General features: G+C 36.5%; 2 protein-coding genes across 4 annotated transcripts; both read left to right on the top strand.

The window, feature by feature from the left end:
* Nucleotides 1-919: 919 nt before the first annotated feature.
* LOC112195440 (receptor-like cytosolic serine/threonine-protein kinase RBK2) lies at nucleotides 920-5,703 on the top strand. 2 transcript variants are annotated; one of them, XM_024335879.2, is made up of 9 exons: nucleotides 920-1,368; nucleotides 1,922-2,028; nucleotides 2,108-2,470; nucleotides 2,652-2,903; nucleotides 2,988-3,145; nucleotides 3,917-3,996; nucleotides 4,072-4,207; nucleotides 4,292-4,441; nucleotides 4,846-5,703. In XM_024335879.2, exons 1-9 carry the CDS (start codon nucleotides 1,295-1,297, stop codon nucleotides 5,014-5,016), a joined length of 1,491 nt encoding a protein of 496 aa, XP_024191647.1. In that variant the 5' UTR covers nucleotides 920-1,294; the 3' UTR covers nucleotides 5,017-5,703. The 2 variants fall into 2 exon arrangements, with proteins under 2 accessions (XP_024191647.1, XP_024191648.1); XM_024335880.2 differs by having other exon boundaries at nucleotides 920-1,332; nucleotides 4,846-5,702.
* A 1,903-nt stretch (nucleotides 5,704-7,606) lies between these two features.
* LOC112191702 (autophagy-related protein 18h) lies at nucleotides 7,607-14,499 on the top strand. Of its 2 annotated transcripts, XM_024331104.2 has the most exons (10): nucleotides 7,607-8,113; nucleotides 9,380-9,835; nucleotides 10,117-10,548; nucleotides 10,832-11,071; nucleotides 11,157-11,948; nucleotides 12,030-12,205; nucleotides 12,830-12,951; nucleotides 13,038-13,315; nucleotides 13,394-13,562; nucleotides 14,082-14,499. In XM_024331104.2, the coding sequence occupies exons 1-10, from the start codon at nucleotides 7,916-7,918 to the stop codon at nucleotides 14,084-14,086; spliced, it is 2,868 nt and encodes a 955-aa protein (XP_024186872.1). In that variant the 5' UTR covers nucleotides 7,607-7,915; the 3' UTR covers nucleotides 14,087-14,499. The 2 variants fall into 2 exon arrangements, with proteins under 2 accessions (XP_024186872.1, XP_024186871.1); XM_024331103.2 differs by having other exon boundaries at nucleotides 7,609-8,113; nucleotides 13,038-13,562.
* Nucleotides 14,500-20,461: the final 5,962 nt, after the last annotated feature.

Raw genomic sequence — 20,461 nt, 5'->3', positions numbered from 1 at the left:
GATAATAATTAGCTTTATTGATGCTCAATGAATCTTGTTTCTTTCATTGAAAGAACAATAAAAAATTATTAAATTTAAAAAAAATCGTTAGAGTATAAACTGCTTATTTCTAAATATAGAAGTCGTTTTCCAATTATAGTAAGCTTAGAGTAATATGATTTCGAGTTATTCGTTCTTCACCCAAGCATTCCCTCTCATGTAGACTACTTTTATAAATATCATTTACAGTTGTTGAGAGATGTAAATTATAGAGATCGACAAAAGATTGTCATCAAATCAAATGTAAATCAAAAACAAGAAAAGGTGAGATAAAAAAGAGTATCATGTTTCATTAGAGGATATGATATAGAGACTATACAAAGCATGAATGACAGTAGAGTAAAACTCCAACTTTTTATTAATCCTAAATTTAAAACAAAAAAAATGCGAGATTATAAAGAATATAATATAAAGACTGCACAAAGCAATAATCAATAGAATGAACTAATGAAGTTGAAGAAATCATAACCTCTCCTTCATCTTTTGTTAAAAGCCCCACATACTACCTCTTATATTATTGCTTTTAATTTGTGATTTAATTCCAAATTAATCTTTATCGAACTTAATTATCACTTATTATTTTAATGATGAATGATTCTAAACACCAATGACTTTTCTGACATTTGGAATTACGCAAATACACTTTTATTACTCAGATTAAATAATGTCAAAGAATTTATCTTTTTTGGGAATATATGGTTAAATACATTAATCAAAATGAAATTAGCATATGAAAACTAATTTTACTACCAAAGAGGGTCAAAACTGAAAGGATTTGACATCTCAAGAGTCCAATAAGTGAGAGATACAAACAGACCAAATTTGCTTAAAACACCCTTTTTCTAGGGGAACTTAAATTTGATTCAACTACGACCAACGTCCCTCTACTTTCCCTCTGAAACTTTCTCTCACTTGGTTTTAAGGTTCGAGAGCACAAGTCGCTGTGGAGCTTTCAACACTTGTCAGTAACCCAGTGAGACCCTAACAGCGACTCTATCGGACCCATGTTGAGAAGAAGCCGTACATCACTCTCTTCTCTGTAGAGTGTTCACCAACAAACGCAAACAACGAAATAAATGAGAACCCGCTTTACTGTTTTTAGCGTTCCACAGATTCCCTTCTTCTCTATCTATCTTCCGTGGATCATAACAATGAGATTTTGCAGCTCGGAATAGTTGGAAACAATTAACAGGGCCTTGTTTGAATCACTTTGTATTTGAAAGCTGGTCTGGGGTTGTTAAGTGGCTCTTTGTTGATGGCAAATGGAGAAGTGCAGGGACCTTATTGTCCATGGTATGCCAGTTTTCTTCTTCATGTTCTCTCATTTGGGTATGTCTTGTTATTTCAATTTGAGATTTTGTTTAGTTTTGTAAGGTTCTGGATTGAGCTTGAGCCTCTGGTCTTTTGATAGCAAAGTGTGCATAGTTTGCTGAATCTGAGTTTTGTCCCAATGTGGATTTGTGAATTTAGTCATGTCCTAGAAAAGTTTGAGTACTTTGGTAATGATCTAAAGCCTTTCCCTTTTGGGCCTTTTGTGAAGTTTGCTGTAGCTAGTAGTAAACCTTTTGCCATTCTTCTGTGTTTCCTGTTCTGTTTTTAAGATGATATGTCTCATAAGTTCCATATTAATTTGAGTGTTGTGGTGATTATCTAAAGCCTTTCTCTTTCGGGTTCCTTTGGGAAGTTTTCACCAAGATTTAGTTTCATGGTCTATTTTTTAATGGATGCTAGATATATTTTGAGTGTGGATTATGAATATATTCCCTCGTGGGGTCTCTAGATGGTTTCTATTGCAGAACCAGAAATTTCACTTTGTGCATTTTATTGTGGTGATTGTAGTTTGTTAACCAATGACAACACATTTTGGATAATTTCTATTCAGGGGGCCTGGTAAGAACCTTGAAAGAATAGAAGTGAATGATCCTAATGAGGTTTCTGTGGTAATACCTAAAAGAAGAGGTGGTCTACGCCATTCTGTTTCGGCCCAAGGTAGCTTAGCTTCCTTCTTCCTATGTGTGTTTGTGTTTTTTGTATCAAGGGGTTATAATGATTGTGTTCCTCTTTGTAGATTTGAGATATAGGGATATAGAAAAGGAGAAACATGATGGCCAATCTCCTAGAGGAGTTTTGGAAGCTTGCGTGGAAAGCTTTGAATCTGAAACTAGCGTTTCTGAAAACAGCAAACCAGAAGCAGAAGCTTCTTGTCCAGATTCAAAGCCTCAATCTCACTGGTGTAGATTTTTTAAGCTGTGGAGTAAAAGATCAATCAAGCAGCACTTCTTCCCTCTTGGTGTATCCAAGATGTCAATAAAAAGAAGGAGCAACAGTACAAAAGACAATTCAGTACTGACTAATATCTACAACTTCAAGTCTCCATTAAAGAGTTTCTCCTTCTCTGCACTCCAAACCGCCACCAATAATTTCAACAATGGTACGTAACTTCCCTTCATATATTTAGAGCTATTACACAGTGGGTACGCTCATTTGATCAGTTTCATAGTAGAACATACACTATTGGGATGCAATATTGATATTGTCCACTTGATTTCTATTCTATATGGATGCTTCTAAGATTAAATGTTATTTCTTCTAAATTATGACATTGTTTGCAGAAAATATAATTGGAAAGGGTGGCTATTCCGAAGTATATAGGGGGACTTTAAAGGATGGGCAACTAGTTGCAGTAAAGCGGCTGACTAATGGAACATCCGATGAGAAAACTGCAGGCTTTCTATCTGAACTTGGCATTATAGCTCATGTAGATCATCCTAATACTGCTAAGCTAATTGGCTGTTGCGTTGAAAAAGGAATGCACCTTGTTTTTCAATTATCTCCACTTGGGAGTTTAGGTTCTCTCCTGCATGGTATGCTCATAAACTATATGCTCCTGTTGTTGATTTATACCGCCTATTGATTTATGAGTTTCTTATGTAATTTTTATACTCCAGGTCCAAAGAATTATATTCTTGATTGGAGTAAAAGGTATAAAATTGCATTAGGGGCAGCAGATGGTCTGCTGTATCTTCATGATAGTTGTCAGAGGCGAATCATCCATAGAGATATCAAGGCTGATAATATTCTACTTACAGAGGATTTTGTGCCTCAGGTATTTGCAACTCTAATGCCAATTCAATCAGACATTGAAACTTGAAGTACTGCCTTTTTATTTTGTATTTCCTGGTTGATGTTGTAAATTCACAAATTGCTAAGAAAATTGGCTATATATTGCTGCCTAACCTTTGCAATACTTTGACTGATAAACTGATACATTGGCTCTCTGTATCTCTGTCCGTTCTGTGCAAATACGCAATCTTTGTTAAGTTATAACTATGAATGTGCAGTTGATATCTAAAACAATTTTAACATTAGTATCATTAGTATTCATTTGGCTCTAGGTATATGCGGTCGTTATCATGTCAGAATCAACTCTAATACTTTTAAACAAGAATAAAGTTTTAAGGATCCTTAGCATACAAAAACTTCACAGAACATAGGAAACTTTCAGTCAGATCACTTTCTTTTAAAAGCCTCAATAGTTTGTCCTTAGATAAAACAAGGATTTAAACTCAAGGATATACTTTCAAGTGTGTCCTCACAGTGATAAAACTTGAAAAATTGAAGCTGAAGACAATTTCAACCAATGTCATATACTATAATGATTGAGGCTCAAGTGACGTTGGTACTTATTATTTTTATTCAGTTTTCAAGGACTGTTTACGATGCCTTGAATAAACTTATTTTACTTCTCTTTTTCCATTGGTTTGCCTTAGTTCCAAATATGATATGCTATAGAACTCTGTATATTCATCTTTTACTCCCCTAACTTCCCTTTTATTTGAATATGAATCACTGACTGGCATACCTTATTTTATTCCAGATATGTGACTTTGGGCTTGCAAAGTGGCTACCGAAACAATGGACTCATCACAACGTCTCTAAGTTTGAGGGCACATTTGGGTCAGTAAGAAAACAGCTTTGTTTTACAGTTAACACAATAGTTCATTTTCTCAATCACGTAACCTTCAATGGCAGGTATTTTGCTCCTGAATATTTCATGCATGGGATTGTAGATGAAAAGACTGATGTTTATTCTTTTGGAGTCCTACTCTTGGAGCTTATAACTGGGCGTCCAGCTTTGGATAATCTTCAGCAAAGCCTTGTAATTTGGGTAAGTTCTGCATAATTTGATCCTACCATCCCGTGTTGTCAATGTATGCACACATTCTGAGCTGCCTGTTTTTCATTGTTGTAGGCAAAGCCCTTGCTTAATAAAAATGACGTCAAGGAGCTTGTTGATCCTTCTATTGGTGACAACTATGACAGCACAGAGATGGATCATATGATTTTGACTGCATCTTTATGCATAGAGCAGTCTTCTATTCTACGTCCTCGCATGAGTCAGGCAAGTACAGATGCATTATGCATATCTCCTCTACAGTTGGAGTTCGTTTTCATTCTGCATTTTAGTTCACAATTAGAATAATTCATTTCTTCATCTCCCATCTGTCTCTTCCTACACTTGAAGCCTAATGCAAGTTTGTAATCTGTTTTCTTCTGTTAAATGCAAAATATATCCTTTTTCTAGTTAAATGAGTCAAGCAAATGTAAAATTGTAGGTCTTTTGGGTATCTTAAAATCTTAGGCTGTTTCTGTTTTCTGGATTATTCCTAGGGGACACAGGCTATCGCCCCTTTCACCATTTTCGTGATGTTCAGCCTCATATTCTGCCTTCACTCCCCTGGACATGCTTAAAACAATGCATGGTATCAAATGGCTGATTGATTTACATTCTTTCATTGGGCGCAGGTTGTGGTACTGCTAAGAGGTGACGAGTATGTCTCCAAGTGTGCAAAAGAAACGAAAAGGAGGTCCCTGCTGAGAACATACTCGGAAGAACTGATGGATGCACAAGAATATAACTCAACAAAGTATCTGAGGGATCTCCGCCGACACAAGCAGATTGCTTTTGACATTTGAAAATAGATTGATGGAATTTTCCCAAAGCTTGGTGATTGTTGTCAGTTCTCATTGTTCAGCTTTCTGGTGTGCTTGCATATTCCATGGTGATCTAAGTCGGTTTACTTGGTTTTCCATGGTGTTTGCAAGCTCTCTTATTACTGGAAACCGTGACTTTATGGTGGTGTTGTAACTTAAGCAATGTGAGAGATGTCGATAAGCAACACGATTTCAGTGCTTAAGCAATGTGAGAGATGTTGATAAGCAACATGATTTCAGTGTGTTTGCTGATGACCGTGAAAACTTCATTTCAAGCACCATGGATATCCAAGAGCCAGGATGGTTGTTTCGAATCGCATGTAATGTAAGTTGACTCTGTTTTTATATTTCCGTTGTACACACCCAATTGCTAGCTTGTGTTCTTCCACCATTGCTTGGTACATAGCTCATACTTGCTGTAATGTCACTGTTTGGAAGAGATCGGTTATGGATTATGTTCTTCAACTCTTGTGTAATATTGGGCTTGTCCTAAACATGTTGGTAATGCTCAAAATGCCATAGGCCCATATGAGTACCATTTGTTGGAAAATACTTTCATTTTGGAAGAGCTCGTCCAAATTTTTGTCATCATGATCATAATTTCATAATCTGGACAGTTTATTATGTAAATCACCTTGTAAAGACCATCATAACAAAAAAATCAACCGATTGGGAGATACTTTGTTACTATAATTTCATCAAACAAATGACCAGTTGGTCGTTAGATTCTTAACTTTTATTAACACCATTTATTTGTATGATATAATTGAATAAGTGAATGATCTCTGATGGGTTTGATTTTTCATGGACAACATCTTTGAATAGTGATATAAGAAACCAACGGTTCATATTATGAAACTGCAGTATGGAATGGACGAGTGTATCATTTCCCAACGCTTATTCGGCCAATAATCTGGAAAAAAAAAAAAAAAAGTCAATCTGATGTTCATTTTTTTCAAACTCAGTTAAGTGATGACACTATGACAACAAATTACAATATATATCATCTAAAAAACAGAAAAGAAGGAAAAAAAAAAAACAAACAAACGTGTTGTTGTTCTGCATCTAGCTTGAGATATTCTTGTTGCTTGTCGTAGAGTAACCAATGTTCCCACTATTTTTGAATTTGCATTTCTCTTTTTTTTTTTATTCCTTACGTTAAGCTGTTAGAGCAACTCCAACAACTTCCCTATAATTTCTGTATAATAAGGAAGCAAAAGTCAAAGCTTTAGCATATTTTTCTTCTCCAACTCCAACAGATTCTCTATTTTACAGCAATCTCTAAAATCTCCATATTCTTCCTTAAATTTTAGAGATTGCTGTAAATATAGGGAATTTGGTTTTCTCTTTCCTCACTTTCTCTAAAATAGAGATAATTATAGGGAATCTGTTGGAGCAAAAGAGACTAATTTTTCCCTAAAGTAGAGAAAAATCAAAATATGGAGAAGCTGTTGGAGTTGCTCTTAATATCAAATCCATCCCCGCTACTTAGACTAATATCGTTTGACTCCCCCGTACTTTTCATTAATTAGCGTGGGACCCCGTGGTTACCTGATTCACCTCCATCATTTCGTAGTCAAAATGACCACTTTAGCCCCGTCCGGCTACTCTTGCATTATGGGACGATGCGGAAGAACTTGGATTAAACCTCATCTTAATTAATCCGAAGGTCGTGTAAAACTATACAACTCTTCTAAGCTTAGATTAATTCGTATCTTAGTCATACATTAGGATTGGAGACTCAAAAACGAAAACAAAATTGAGTAGCCTATTTAGAAAAGGAAAAGTGTTTGAAGATATGCATGTGACGATATATATATATATATATATATATATATATATATATTTGTTGTTATCTATAATACATGGTAAAAAAGAGAAGTATTTGCTCTCCATACTGGCAAAAAACTGTAGAAACCATATTGGTCAAAATAATCAAAGAAAGTTGATCTCAAAAGAATAAAAGTAACGGAAAGAAGTCTCTGAAGTCTAGACATCTTTTGAAAATGACTCTATTTTTAGAATTCTTATCCTCACATACGTATTTCACGGGTTTCTGCTAAGTTTCATATTGTTAAAAGACTGTCAATATATTACTTAATAACTGCAAATACATTACTTAGTCGTCTTTCCGTCCAGATGCGTTACCTTTTAATGCTAAAATAACGTAAACTTTTTAGTCCAGCTGCGTTACCTCTAAAAGCTAAAACAACCATACACGTGGATGAATACGAATGAAAACCACAACTAAAATGGAATCAAAACTCAGGGACAAAAGAACCATTATGACGGATTAAAATATTATGTATATCATTTCCTTATCAATTTATGCTAGGAAATTACCCTAGATTTATTTTGGCCTTTTGGGCATGAACAAAAATTAATCGACAATTATTACTACTAATCATAATCATCGCATAAGCCAATTAGTGGGGGCGGTCATTTTCGTCTTCAATAACCTCTCCCTCGTCCCTCGGGGTCTCGCAATGAGATTATCCAGACGTACCGGGCCATTTCCGTCATTTCCCCAAAACTAGCTTACAGTACAATTAACACCAAGCACAGAGAGGGAGAGAGTTCCAGAAGAGAGAGAGAGAGACATATTTTCGATTACAAAAACCGAAAGGAACCGTCTCCGTGTTGAAGGTCAAAACCAAAACGGAAAAGAAGAAAAAAAAACAAACCCAACCACCCTCCTCCTCCACCGTCTTGACCAGCACGACACCGTTTTATGCGATTTCCGATCGTCGCAAGTCGGCGACTCCCCGTCGGCGGTGGGGTCCACCACTGCTCTAGCTCTTACTTCCCTCTCCGGTGACTCCTCCGCGGCGGCGGTCGGCGGTGACATTCTCCGAGAAGTTATTCTCCGGCGGAGTATATTATGAAGAAGAACCTTTACAACGGCAACAACACGAAAGTTCAGACTAATCATCATCATCATCACAGCAATAATGGCTTCCTTCCTAATTCTCTGAAATTCATTTCCTCTTGCATTAAGACCGCCTCCTCCGGCGTCCGGTCGGCCAGCGCCTCCGTCGCCGCTTCCATCTCCGCTGACCCGCACGAGTCCCGAGACCAGGTTCGATTTTTTCCGGTTTTCTTGTTTTGATTCTTGCGTCGTTCTTAATTTGTTGCTGGAGTTTTGGAGTTGAAGTTCAGTGGGCTCTGGAATTGATTGTGGAGAATTGTGCTAGGTTTAGTTTGAATTTGAAATTGAGAGCAGTAAGGTGTTAGAAATGGAATCTTGCTGAGTTCTTTGTGCTTTAGCCGTGCTTGGTTTGTTGAGTCAAATTCGAGGAAGAGGGAGAGAATTAAAGATTATGAGGAACAGAGAGTGGAAAAAGAGTTAGAGCTTGGTGCTTGTTTGGTTAGTTTACTGAGAAAATTGTAGAAGAAATGATGAAATGTGATGGAATTGTGAATTTCGTTTCGCATTTTGCTGGTTATATTGATGTTCTTTAGTTTATATGTATTTGTCTGGTGCGAAAAATAGGGCGGCGAATGGAGGATTTAATTGTTGTTGCTTCGTGTGAATTTTGTTTTGGTTTTGTTGGGTTATGTCTTGATGAGGGGAACTTATGGCTCAACCAGGCTTGTTTATAATGGTGCTCTGCCTCTTTTCTTTGTTCCTATCGTGGGCACTGGAAACTGATGTTTTAGAGTGGTTTGATGTGTGGAAGGATGGAAATAAATGAAGTCTCATTGCTTAACAAACATAGAAGTTGAAACCTAACTGATTATAGAACAAGGAGTGCAATGATTAATGTGAAGTTGGAGAATATTGAATGAGAAAATCATACTTGTTGATGCACTCAATAGTGTTTACATATGGTGATCAAGTTAATAATCTGTTAGTCTGTTACTGATGGTTGGATATCATGCACTTATCAGTGCCCTTGTCTATGAGTTTTTTGGTGTTCTGCCATGGATGATTCTTCCAATAAATGTCCATTACCATTTAGGCATAGCATGTAATTTAAGTGAATCTGGATAATATTAGATGTATAATTTTGGAGCTGTACATTTTCTGGGTGTCAAGTAGTTTTATGTGAGTGTGTTTAAACACCAGGTGTGTAATAAAATGTGAGCTCTAGGTAGTTGGGAAATGGTGAGACAGAGATTTAAGTAGAAGAGTTTCCTGTTCTGGTTCAAAAATGTAAGAAGCACAATATACCTTTTCAGCATTTCCTTTACCCAATTGATTTGTTTTCTTTTGATCCGTGCATAACATAAGTAAAACTATCTCTTGCATTTTCTGTTGATGGTTTCCGTTTTTGCTTCTTGTATACACTTTATCTGTTATTACATTTGATGTAGTGACATGGTTATTTTTTCTGGAAGACAGGTGTTGTGGGCATGCTTTGACAGACTAGATCTTGGTCCATCTTCCTTCAAACATGTTCTGCTACTCGGTTATGTCAATGGCTTTCAAGTCCTTGATGTTGAAGATGCCTCTGATGTCAGTGAGCTTGTATCAAAACGGGATGATCCAGTCACATTTTTACAGATTCAGCCCCTACCTAGAATCTCTCAAGGTCCTGAAGGATTCAGATCTTCGCATCCATTACTCATGGTTGTTGCATGTGAAGAATCAAAGAACTCTGGTATGACACAAAATGGAAGAGATGGTTTGGTAAATGGTTATACTGAGCCTCAAACAAGCAACTCTGCTATGTCTCCTAGAGTTGTTCGGTTTTATTCACTAAGGTCTCACAGTTATGTTCATGTTCTGAGATTCCGCTCGACTGTGTATATGGTTAGATGCAGTCCTCAGATAGTGGCTGTTGGTCTTGCCTCTCAAGTAAGCACTAGCTTATTCCAAGTATTTATAAAATATAGTTTACATAAATTCAGAAATTTATTGCTTTACTTTTCTTGTTTCTTTTATGTTGTTTTCAATTAGTGGGTATGCTTGTGTTGTTCACCGTTTTTTTTATCAAAGAAGAAGAATCTTTGATGGTTTAGGACATTAACCAGGGAAAATATATCATTAAAATATAAATATTATGTAATTTTTGTAGGGCTATATAGATAATGAAATGTCCAAACCTGGCTTAAGTTTGTTTTTAATATTGCTGGCAGATATACTGCTTTGATGCTGTCACTCTAGAGAACAAGTTCAGTGTTCTTACTTATCCTGTCCCCCAGTTGGGAGTCCAAGGACTGGTTGGGGTTAATATTGGATATGGTCCCATGGCTGTTGGTCCCAGGTGGTTGGCTTATGCCTCCAACAACCCTTTACTGTCAAACACTTGCCGACTAAGCCCGCAAAGTCTTACACCTCCAGGTGTCAGTCCATCAACTTCACCAAGTAATGGAAATCTGGTGGCTCGGTATGCCATGGAATCTAGTAAGCAGTTAGCTGCTGGGTTGCTAAATCTGGGAGACATGGGCTACAAAACTTTGTCCAAGTACTATCAACCAGATGGTTCCAGCTCTCCAGTGTCATCAAATTCTATCTGGAAAGTTGGGAAGGTTGGATCACATTCAACAGAAACAGATATTGCTGGAATGGTGAGTTTTCTTTGTAGCTTAAAATTTTGTTATAATCTTACACTGTAAGCCATTATTATTTCACAGCATATGGAATAAAAGAAGATTTTTTCTTGACATCACCTGTTTGAGTTGAGGTTACCCACATGAGAATAAGGATCTCCAACGTACTTACAATTACCCAACAGTTTACGAGAGCCTGATACTATATAAAGCAGAGGGTGTGGTTGATTTTTGCAGTGCCTCTATGTTTTTGTTATTATGCCGTTGAACCATTTTTACTTATTAAAGTATGTTATTGCAGGTTGTTGTAAAAGACATTGTTTCCAGGGCGGTCGTTTCACAATTTAGGGCACATACTAGTCCCATTTCTGCTCTATGTTTTGACCCAAGTGGGACTCTCCTTGTTACTGCCTCGATACATGGAAACAATATTAACATTTTTCGGATAATGCCATCACGTATTGGATCTGGCACCCAGAACTATGACTTGAATTCCTCTCATGTGCACCTTTACAAGCTCCATCGTGGCATGACATCAGCTGTACGTTTCTTTCTTTAAATGTATCTACTCAGTAAGATGCTCTTGTATTGATGTGGGCTTTCTTTTTTCTTGTTATATAATACAGGTAATCCAAGACATATGTTTTAGTCAATACAGTCAATGGGTTACAATTGTTTCATCGAGGGGGACTTGCCATATTTTTACTTTTTCCCCCTTTGGTGGTGATACTACTCACAAGCAGAGTTCTCATGTTGATGGGCCTAGTCATTTGCCAGTTCCGTCTGTACCGTGGTGGTTCACTCCTTATTTCCTGACAAACCAGCAACTTTTTTCTCCACCACCACCCCCTGTTACCCTTTCTGTGGTTAGCAGAATAAAAGATAACTCCGGGTGGATCAATACAGTTAGTCATGCTGCGTCTTCTGCAGCCGGAAAAGCTTCCATTCCATCTGGTGCTGTTACTGCTGTATTTCATAATTCTGTTGCTCATGATCTGCAAACTTCTCATTTAAAGGTAACAGCTCTGGAGCACCTATTGGTTTACACTCCTTCTGGTCATGCGGTACAGTTTAAACTACTTCCAAGAGTTGGGATAGAGCCTGGTGAAGCTACATCAAGAACAGTGCCAGGCTCTTCAGTACAAATACAGGATGAGGAATTGCGAGTGAAAGTTGAACCTCTGCAGTGGTGGGATGTTTGCCGAAGAACTGATTGGCCTGAAAGAGAGGAATGCATTTCTGGGATTAAACTTGGGAGACAAGAAGATGAGGAGACAGTCATGGATACTTTTGATTGTGATGTTAATGATATTGGGGATAAGGAGTCGGTGAAACCGCTTGAGCGATCTCACTTGTATCTCGCCAACGCTGAGGTTCAGATTAACTGTGGAAGGATTCCAATCTGGCAAAAGTCTAAGGTATCTTTTATGTTTTAACAGTGAGATTCCTTCTTGTTGACATTCTCAATTATGTTTGTGATCCCTTTACTTGCCTAATAGATATATTTCTATACAATGAGTACCCTGGGAGCCATTGAACAAAATTTTACTAAAGATCTTACTGGAGGAGAGATTGAAATAGAAAAGGTTCCTGTTCACGAGGTCGAAATTAGGCGGAAGGATTTGCTACCTGTTTCTGATCAATTCCAAAGAGTGCAGTCTAGTTGGAGTGACAGGTAATTTTGCTGGTGTATTCATCAATTCGAGGTGCATTTGTTCTTATTATCTTCTTATAGTTTGTGTGATAACTGCTTTTTGTATATGGCTTTATGCTAATACGGATGCATGTAAGAGAAAAGGGAGAAGTATGTGTTGCAAATAAGAGAAATCAAAAGTGATTCTATCTGATAAAACACTTGCTCATGGTGTTGACTTTGAAAAGTTGGAAGATGGAGTGAATGTGACCAGGGGTCTGTCGTGTGTTATGTTTCCAAAACTTTTCAGTTCTTGTTCTTGCAATGTAGGGAGGAATATCAGTTTCAGTTTGTTAATCTTTTATTCCACAGTCCATCCATTAGAGTTCTTATTTCCAAACTAGTTTGGATCACTCTTCTTACTTATTTATGCCTTCCCTTGTATCTATGAAAGGAAACGATAGATGATGGGTTGCTGTATGACATCCCTTGAGAATAATTCTGTTTCCTGTCCTAAATTTCCTTTTGGCTTACTAAGATATCGTGACAATATGCATTTTCACATTTTTCACGTGCTTCATAACTGGTGGTTCCATTTGGTTGGATTATTTCTCTGAAAAGCTAGATCTAGACCCACCACTTAATTTTGTTGGCTATCTTTTCCAGGGATCTTATTGGAAGAGGATTCTCAAGTTCATCTTCTGATTCTCATGAAGCTAAAGAAAAATTTCTGGAAAATGTTGATATTTCTGGTGACAAGTTGGCATCAACTGGCAACCCTGATGCCGGTAAGATAATTGTTCATGCTGTGATATATTGTTTGATGGGTTGAGCAGGCTTTCTAATAGACCTCTTTTATCTTCCATTTATTTAGGTGGTTTTTATCCATCCATTCTCCAATCTGGGAATGGAAATAATGGGGAAACAAGAGGGAGATCTTTTTTGGCGTCACCTCTACTGAACCAAAGCTCCATAAAGAATAATATTGTTACAATACCTTCAAAACAACCAACTTCAGGTGTTTCTCTGGTTAAGGATAGTAATTTTTCAAAGAGTCCATCCACTTTAACAGGTGGTTCCCTTGCTGCTGATAGAACTATTGCACAAGAGGTTCATTTGGTGAATAGTGGTGGGGCCAATGAAAGTTCAAATGTCAGTTCTAACCGTTCTGATCTGAGTATGAACATCCTTGATGAGGGACCAGTACATGACTCACTGGATTTTGAGCAGTTTTTCCAAGAGGGGTATTGTAAAGCATCACCTTTGAGCAACTTTCCTGAATCAACTGAAGTTGTAACTGATGTGGACAGTAGCAACAGCCCCTGTGATAGGGAGAAATGCGAGGAAGATGGTGACGATGATGACATGCTAGGCGGTGTATTTGACTTCTCTGAGGAAGGTGAGAATATTTCACAACATGAACTCTTTGTTCACTTATATGTAAATTTCCTTTTCTTTGACATATTAATAGTAAATGATGGCATAATCATTTATTCCTTTTCTGGAAACAATCAAATAATATCGACTACTTTTTAAGCTCTTTTAACACTCATCCTGTTTTGCACGCGCTAGTGGTTTGTGAAGAATGTCAGGGGCGTAGTGTTTTTAGAGGGGATGACTGTTGAATTTTCTTTCCTTTATCATATGCCGATCTGGTTAAATTAAGTATATCAATGAAATTGTTTTCATATTAAAGGTTATTTCTTTTTGGAAGTGCAATTTAGTTCTCTTGTGTGCAAGCACAATGATCATCGCTTCTTTCAGACTCTGTTTTCATGTTTGACATATGTTGACAATACTGATTGCGACTAGCATTACAATCAACGGAACCTGATGGAATAAGCATGTGCTGCATAACTTTATCTGTTGGATAATTTGAAGTGTGACCCAATTGACGTAATCAGGTTTGTTGTTGCAGGATGATGGACGGTTTCGGTGCTCCATTGTACTGGAGTAATGATCTGCCCCTATTTTCTTGGTGTGCTAAAGAGAGCTCAGCCAAATTCGAGTGCGAAATTTAATTGATGAAGTTTCAGGTTGTCTTTTTTCGATAATGAAAAATGCTACCGACTAATTGATACAAGTGATATAATCTTTGGTTCGGCGTAGTGCTGCTGGGGCAAATGCCTGGTACCTTCCCTTCTAATTCTCGTGTAAATGTTGTAAATGGAAATTCAAAATAGAAAATGATTTGTGTGGACAGGTTCTTTTCGTGCTGTATAACATTGTAAATTTCATTCTTCAAGCAAAAAAATAAAAGTGAAAATAAGAAATAACATTGTAATTCATTCTTTCTGTGCTGTATTTATCAAGTTTCTGCCGGATGCTTTCTTACTTGACCTCTGATTCATATTCTTTTCTCGCGCATTATGACCCTCCTATTGTTCTGTGTTCTGAATTCTGAATTCACGCAAACTAGATTGATATTTATACTGGTGGTTCATAAATCATAATGGAATAAAAGTCATAGTTCAAAAACTTTTTTTCTTTATTATGTTCTTTTCAATTGGATTAGACATAATAATCTACCTAGGAATCTAATATAGAAACCTTTTCTAATGATATTTATACTGGTAGTTCATAAATCATAACGGAATAAAAATCATAGTTAGAGGACAGTTTTTCTTTAAAATCTTTCTTTTCAATTGGTTTAGACATAAAAATCTACCTAATAATCTAATAAAGAAACCTTCTCTGATGAGTAATGACCTTGGATTGGCAGAATTATTCACACATATCCATTAGATCAAGTCGTCATGTTCTGCCGGTTATTAAAGCAATAGAATTAGTGTGGGGTTCAACACTAGAAATTCGTATGGCTGGAGGTGGGCTCTACACTTGTTCTTAATTTTCTTCAATCTTCTCACATGACTTTGTACCTTGGCAATTTTGTGTGGGATGAGGTAATTGTTTGCATCATATTTCTCAATGCAATTTTGTTATACTCATATCTTTCGTGAAGGGAATCAAGCTTTGGATGCATTAGCAAATTTTGGAACTACTTCCTCAAGTTTAGTTTTGTTGGATTTGGCTCCACCTATCATTATAGCTAGGAACAATCGGGACCCAATAGGTCTTCCTAATTTCCATTGTAGTTGATGTTGTCGATAGATTTGGTACAATTCTCTCTCACTATAATTTACTTATTTCTATTTGAATAATACTCTTTATCAGCAAAAAAAAAAAAATTCAAGTCATCATGTTCATATGAACTTTGATCTTTGTTTTACCCTCAAAAATGAAGAAACTAAAAGAATAGGTTTTGGCTTACAAAACTTATCCATTTTCCCGCAATCGGATGCAAACTGTATATTTTAACCTTTGGTTCAATTGGTTATGCCTTTTGAATTTCATTTTTCTAAGGGAAAAACTTACCAACAGTACCTGAATTACGGGCCACTAATAACTTTCGTACCTCAACTTCAAAAACTATCACAATGGTACCCAGATTATCTAACACGACCTAACATTCATACATGCCGTCCACTTTGCCGTTAACGGTGTTAAATTTACAAGGGTAAATCTGTCATTTCACTGTTCATCTCTTACCATGATACTGTTCATTTTAAAAAAAAATTAAAAATATTTTTTTCTCTCCTCAGGAAGAAAAAATAAAAAAATTTAAAAAATGAACAGTACCATGGTAAGAGAGATGAACAGTGAAATGACAGATTTACCCTTGTAAATTTAACACCGTTAACGGCAAAGTGGACGGCATGTATGAATCTTGGGTCGGGGTGAAAAGTCCAGGTACCAAAATGATAGTTTTTGAAGTTGAGGTACGAAAGTTACTAGTGGCCCATAGTTTGGGTACTATTTGTATTTTTTTTCCCTTTTTCTAAATAGGTCTTGGCTTACAAAACTTATCTATTTTCCCGCAATACGATGCATTGTACGTCTTAACCGTTAATTTAATTGGTTATGCCATTTGAATTTCATTTTTCACTTTTTCTAAGGGGTCATGCCTTTTACAAAACTAAAAGAATAGGTAAAGAGCAAACCCAAACCCAAAGTAAGATAGTGAAGCTCCTTTGCCAAAATTTCGAGGCAGAACAATACTTGAGGCTAATTGCGTCGAGACTCAAATCTGACCATGTTCTGACTGGTGCTTGAAAATACCAATGCATGGGAAGAGAACAACTTCTAGAACCAACTCGCAGATGATCTGATCAACTGTGGTTGGAGTTGATGAATAGGTTCAATTAAATTGTAGACGTAGGTGGAGGTGAGAGTGCTGAAACGAAATTTAAACCCTAGAATTTGTAGTATGGTGGCCAAGCAGAGAGCTTCTTCACTTTGTTAAACCACGAATTTGTACTTCTCATAATGTTGCAGATGACAGATCACCGGAATTTCCTTGCTTCGATCTTCTTTCTCATGTTATAGTTAACCCATACGATTCTTTGTTCATCATCGATCTACTGATTTGATAGAACACCTTTTCGTCTTTTACTATAACTTCTTTTGTGCTCTACTTTCTGAAGCTCTGCATAGACACTACTAGCTGTAGCAGTAAAAACGTGGCTTTTCCAGCGTTGTTACTATTAGACCTCAGCCACATTGAACTTCGTTCTATTCGAGGTATAAATATTTTGCTTATGTACGTACTGAATCTTGTTCTAACTTTTAACCGCTCATCAGTCTTGAGTGGGCCGGGAAAGTTTCGCATACTTGGATCTTTCGACAGGAATGGATGCCATGCAGCTATCTAAACTTGGTTTAATCTGAGAAACACAACAAATTCAGTAAGTAGTTCGTTTTACTGCTCTAGGGCCATTGAGACTGCTGAAGTCATTAAAAGTACCGCTGGCAGGGGTATCTCATACAAAATGAGATAGGTCCACACGTACACTGCCGACACAACAAGGTATTTATAGGTTCCTTTCCTATATAGATCGAAGATCAAACTAGACCAAAAACTGGCAAAATTACGAACAGGGATGTCTGTGTAGAAGTATACATTTTGAAGTTGTTCTGATCTTCAAAAGCATGCTAGACGCAATTAGACATAATGCATGGAGAGTTATACGATTGGTAGTGAAAACTTAAGGTCATTTTTGCTGAAACATTTTCTTTGTGGGTTTCTTCTTCCATTACATACAGTAAAAGTTAGTAGGCAAAGCTTTTTCTCCTAGTGAAAATGGGTTTTTGACTTTTTGTGCATTTGGAGTTTTCATGAATCTATTATTCACTATAAGCTCCAACATGAAACAGATAAGGAAAAGACATGTGTACGGTACACATACCTGTATGGATCTTCTTGTGTTTATGGCCTGCATATGCATGTGTTCTTTCAACGCAGACAGCGAATGCTGAAAGATTGATTGTGGTTACTTTTGAAATTTTGTGATGAAAACAGACGGAATAATTAATAATGTCATATGAGAGATTATTCAGAGCACCGCCGTGCACTTGCACCAATATAAATGAATGGTTAGATTGCATTAAATACACTTTTTGTTTATTAAAAATAAGGTTGATAATAAATATCAAGGGTTGAGATTATTTTATAAGGGTTGGGTCATTTACACCGTCAGTGCATAGAATAATTTCCATCATTGATCATCCTCGCCAAACTTGTGATGTACAATTTTTTTGAGCAAAATGTTTAGTGCAAATTCGAAGTTATTTCTCCGGTACATACATGGCTTTGGATACTCTCTCAACTCCAACATCCTACATTCTTGTTTTCTTGTGGCCTAAAGGGAGATGATGTGAGCTATATCTTGATGGCTGGTAGATCAAATTAAATTCAGGGACCCAGTTTTGATGCCCTTCATATCAATAAGAGAGGAGGAACGCTGGAATAGAATCGAATTGGAGGACTGCTGAGTGGTCCTTTCTTTCTCTAGCTACGCCAAAATTGTGAATCAAATTGATTGAATGATTGTATTTGGTAGAGGTAAACATTTCAATGCAGAGGGTCTTCTCATGGCATGCTTGGTCGGGACGAAAACGATCTGGTTTGTCTTTTGAGGTCTTGGATTTGTCGTAGTCACTCATCAATGTTGTTTGGATTTGCCTTCAATGAATGATCGATGGAGTGAGATCCTCAAGGCTTGAAGCATTATTTTTGATGACACTCGAGGCTTGAAGCATTGTAGCTGTGATTTGGGGTCAATTCTTCTTACCCTCTAGAACCAAATAGGGTTTTAACAAATGTTCTATTGTGGAATCTTACGTACCCCGAGACTTTTTACAAGTTGGGTGTTGTTTTCTTTCTTATTGTTGTATTTCTTTTGTATTTCTTTTAGATTAGGTGATGTGAATTTTTTCGATAACGGTCTATTTTATGTGCTTACAATTCCGAGAGAAAAGGAACCTTCACCATCCAAAATTCACCACCTGTTAATTTGGGTGACTTCCTCAAGTTTTCTTACCCTCCAAAACAAATTCGAGCCTTAAGAATTGTTTCTTGGTTCATGGAAAGTGCTCAGGACATTTGCTTGATGAATTTTATTTTCGTACTGTTTTAAATAATTAGAAAAATTATGTGATATTAGTTTCTCACCGACACTCGATTTGAGGTGCTCACAAGTCGGTTATTTTCAATTTTAAGTCATCTATTCTTTTTCTATCTAAACTATTGTAAAGTGATGCTAGACTACTTCACACATATACACTTTTCTCGACCATATGTGAACTGGAAATTATTCTATGCACCGACGGTGCAAATGACCCAACACTTATAAGATGATCTCAACATTTGATATTTATAATTAATATTTTTATTAATTACTTAAGAGTGTATTTAATATAATTTAACCATCTATTTATATCGGTGCAAAATGCATGTCGGTGCACTGAATACTCCCCATAGTCATTTCATTGATTTGCTTACTAATTACTATATCCACCATTCATACTAATTACTATCCTCCATTTATGAATGATGGGGTAGTGGAGAAATTATTGAGTTCTTCTTATTCTAGATCAAGACGGAAGACTTCTAATTCACGCGAGGGACCACATTAACTTATTACTCGATTAGGGAACAAATACAACTTGGAGCAACAAAGATTAACAAAGAATTGTATTGAAAGATGAAGATGAGATGAAGCTTATCCAAAGTAGTGACTTGCCACCATGTTAATAATAATCCATGGCAAAAGGGATTCTGAGCCACATTGATCCTAAACCATAATGGTGGGTAAATACAACAGATATATGGCAACAAAATTTCAGTCTTATAAACACCATGACAGAAATGATTTCCCATTTGAATTCAATTATCAAGCATTGAAATGCAGCAATAGATGACAACATCACACCCACCCCAATGATGCCTCAAAATTTGTGACGGTTTGCAAAGCTAGAAATCCCAAATGCCATATACATGTCCCCCCTCCCAAACGCTCTGAGCTTGCGACACGCATACACCAAATTATACCCTACTAAATGGTTGAAAAACTTTGATCTCCACATTCTCAAGAACTTGTTTGTAGCATTTGATGGCTCAGAGTTTTTCATTGTTGAATTCACTGTCAGCTTCAAAAAAATTACCATGTTTTAAGTATCTGAATGATATGTATCGAAAACAGAAAGGTACATGAACCATCGAACTAAATACCTTGATTGAAAAAACAGTAGGGCCAGGTACTAAAACAAAGAAAGGGCATATTGTTCTATGAATAGACCCTTTTTGGGGTATTTGGTATCCAATTATCGATATCAATTTTGTACGACCCAATCAAACACCAACAACGCTTAACACAAACAATGACAGGAGCTAACAACCATCATTTAACTTATTTACCAAAGAATCTTGAAAAGATCATGGAAAAGCTTTGGTGTGATAAATATTATGAATTAAGGGAAAAGAGGGCTGATACAAATTAATGAAAAAGATAGGGGCATGGAGTAGGTAAGATTAATCAATTTTTGTACCATATTGATACTGATATGCATTTTACTATACCAACTTAATTTCTTGGTATACAAAGATGTTACAATGTCACTTTTCTTGTTTACTATGATGACCTTTCTCTCTTTTACAATTTTATATCTTTAGGAAAATACTTTTTTCTTTTTTAAATGGATTTTCTTTAGGAAAAGACAAAGTCTAACAGATATAAAAAAAAATCTAGAAGATATGGATGTAACATGGCCTGAGGTCACTTTCTCATCATGTCAGTTCATTTTAGATAATGGGTCTTCAGTTTAGAGAGTAGTTGGTATTAATCTGTGAAACAAGATCACGAGCAAAGAGCACCAACATCTTCGTATGTTAACCGTAATGATGATCTCTACATTATTATCGTATACATCTATGACATGATGTATCGATACTCTTAATAA

Source organism: Rosa chinensis, chromosome 3 (assembly GCF_002994745.2).
Source record: "Rosa chinensis cultivar Old Blush chromosome 3, RchiOBHm-V2, whole genome shotgun sequence".
Lineage (NCBI taxonomy): Eukaryota > Viridiplantae > Streptophyta > Magnoliopsida > Rosales > Rosaceae > Rosa > Rosa chinensis.
This window is presented reverse-complemented; position numbering and strand designations above follow the sequence as displayed.

Coding starts and splice junctions, on each gene's coding strand:
- LOC112195440 (XM_024335879.2), top strand. CDS start 1,295: ATGGCAAATGGAGAAGTGCAGGGACCTTATTGTCCATGGTATGCCAGT. Junction 3,997..4,071: donor AAGTTTGAGGGCACATTTGG/GTCAGTAAGAAA, acceptor CTTCAATGGCAG/GTATTTTGCTCCTGAATATT. Junction 4,208..4,291: donor AGCAAAGCCTTGTAATTTGG/GTAAGTTCTGCA, acceptor TCATTGTTGTAG/GCAAAGCCCTTGCTTAATAA.
- LOC112191702 (XM_024331103.2), top strand. CDS start 7,916: ATGAAGAAGAACCTTTACAACGGCAACAACACGAAAGTTCAGACTAAT. Junction 9,836..10,116: donor CTGTTGGTCTTGCCTCTCAA/GTAAGCACTAGC, acceptor TATTGCTGGCAG/ATATACTGCTTTGATGCTGT. Junction 12,952..13,037: donor AACTGGCAACCCTGATGCCG/GTAAGATAATTG, acceptor CCATTTATTTAG/GTGGTTTTTATCCATCCATT.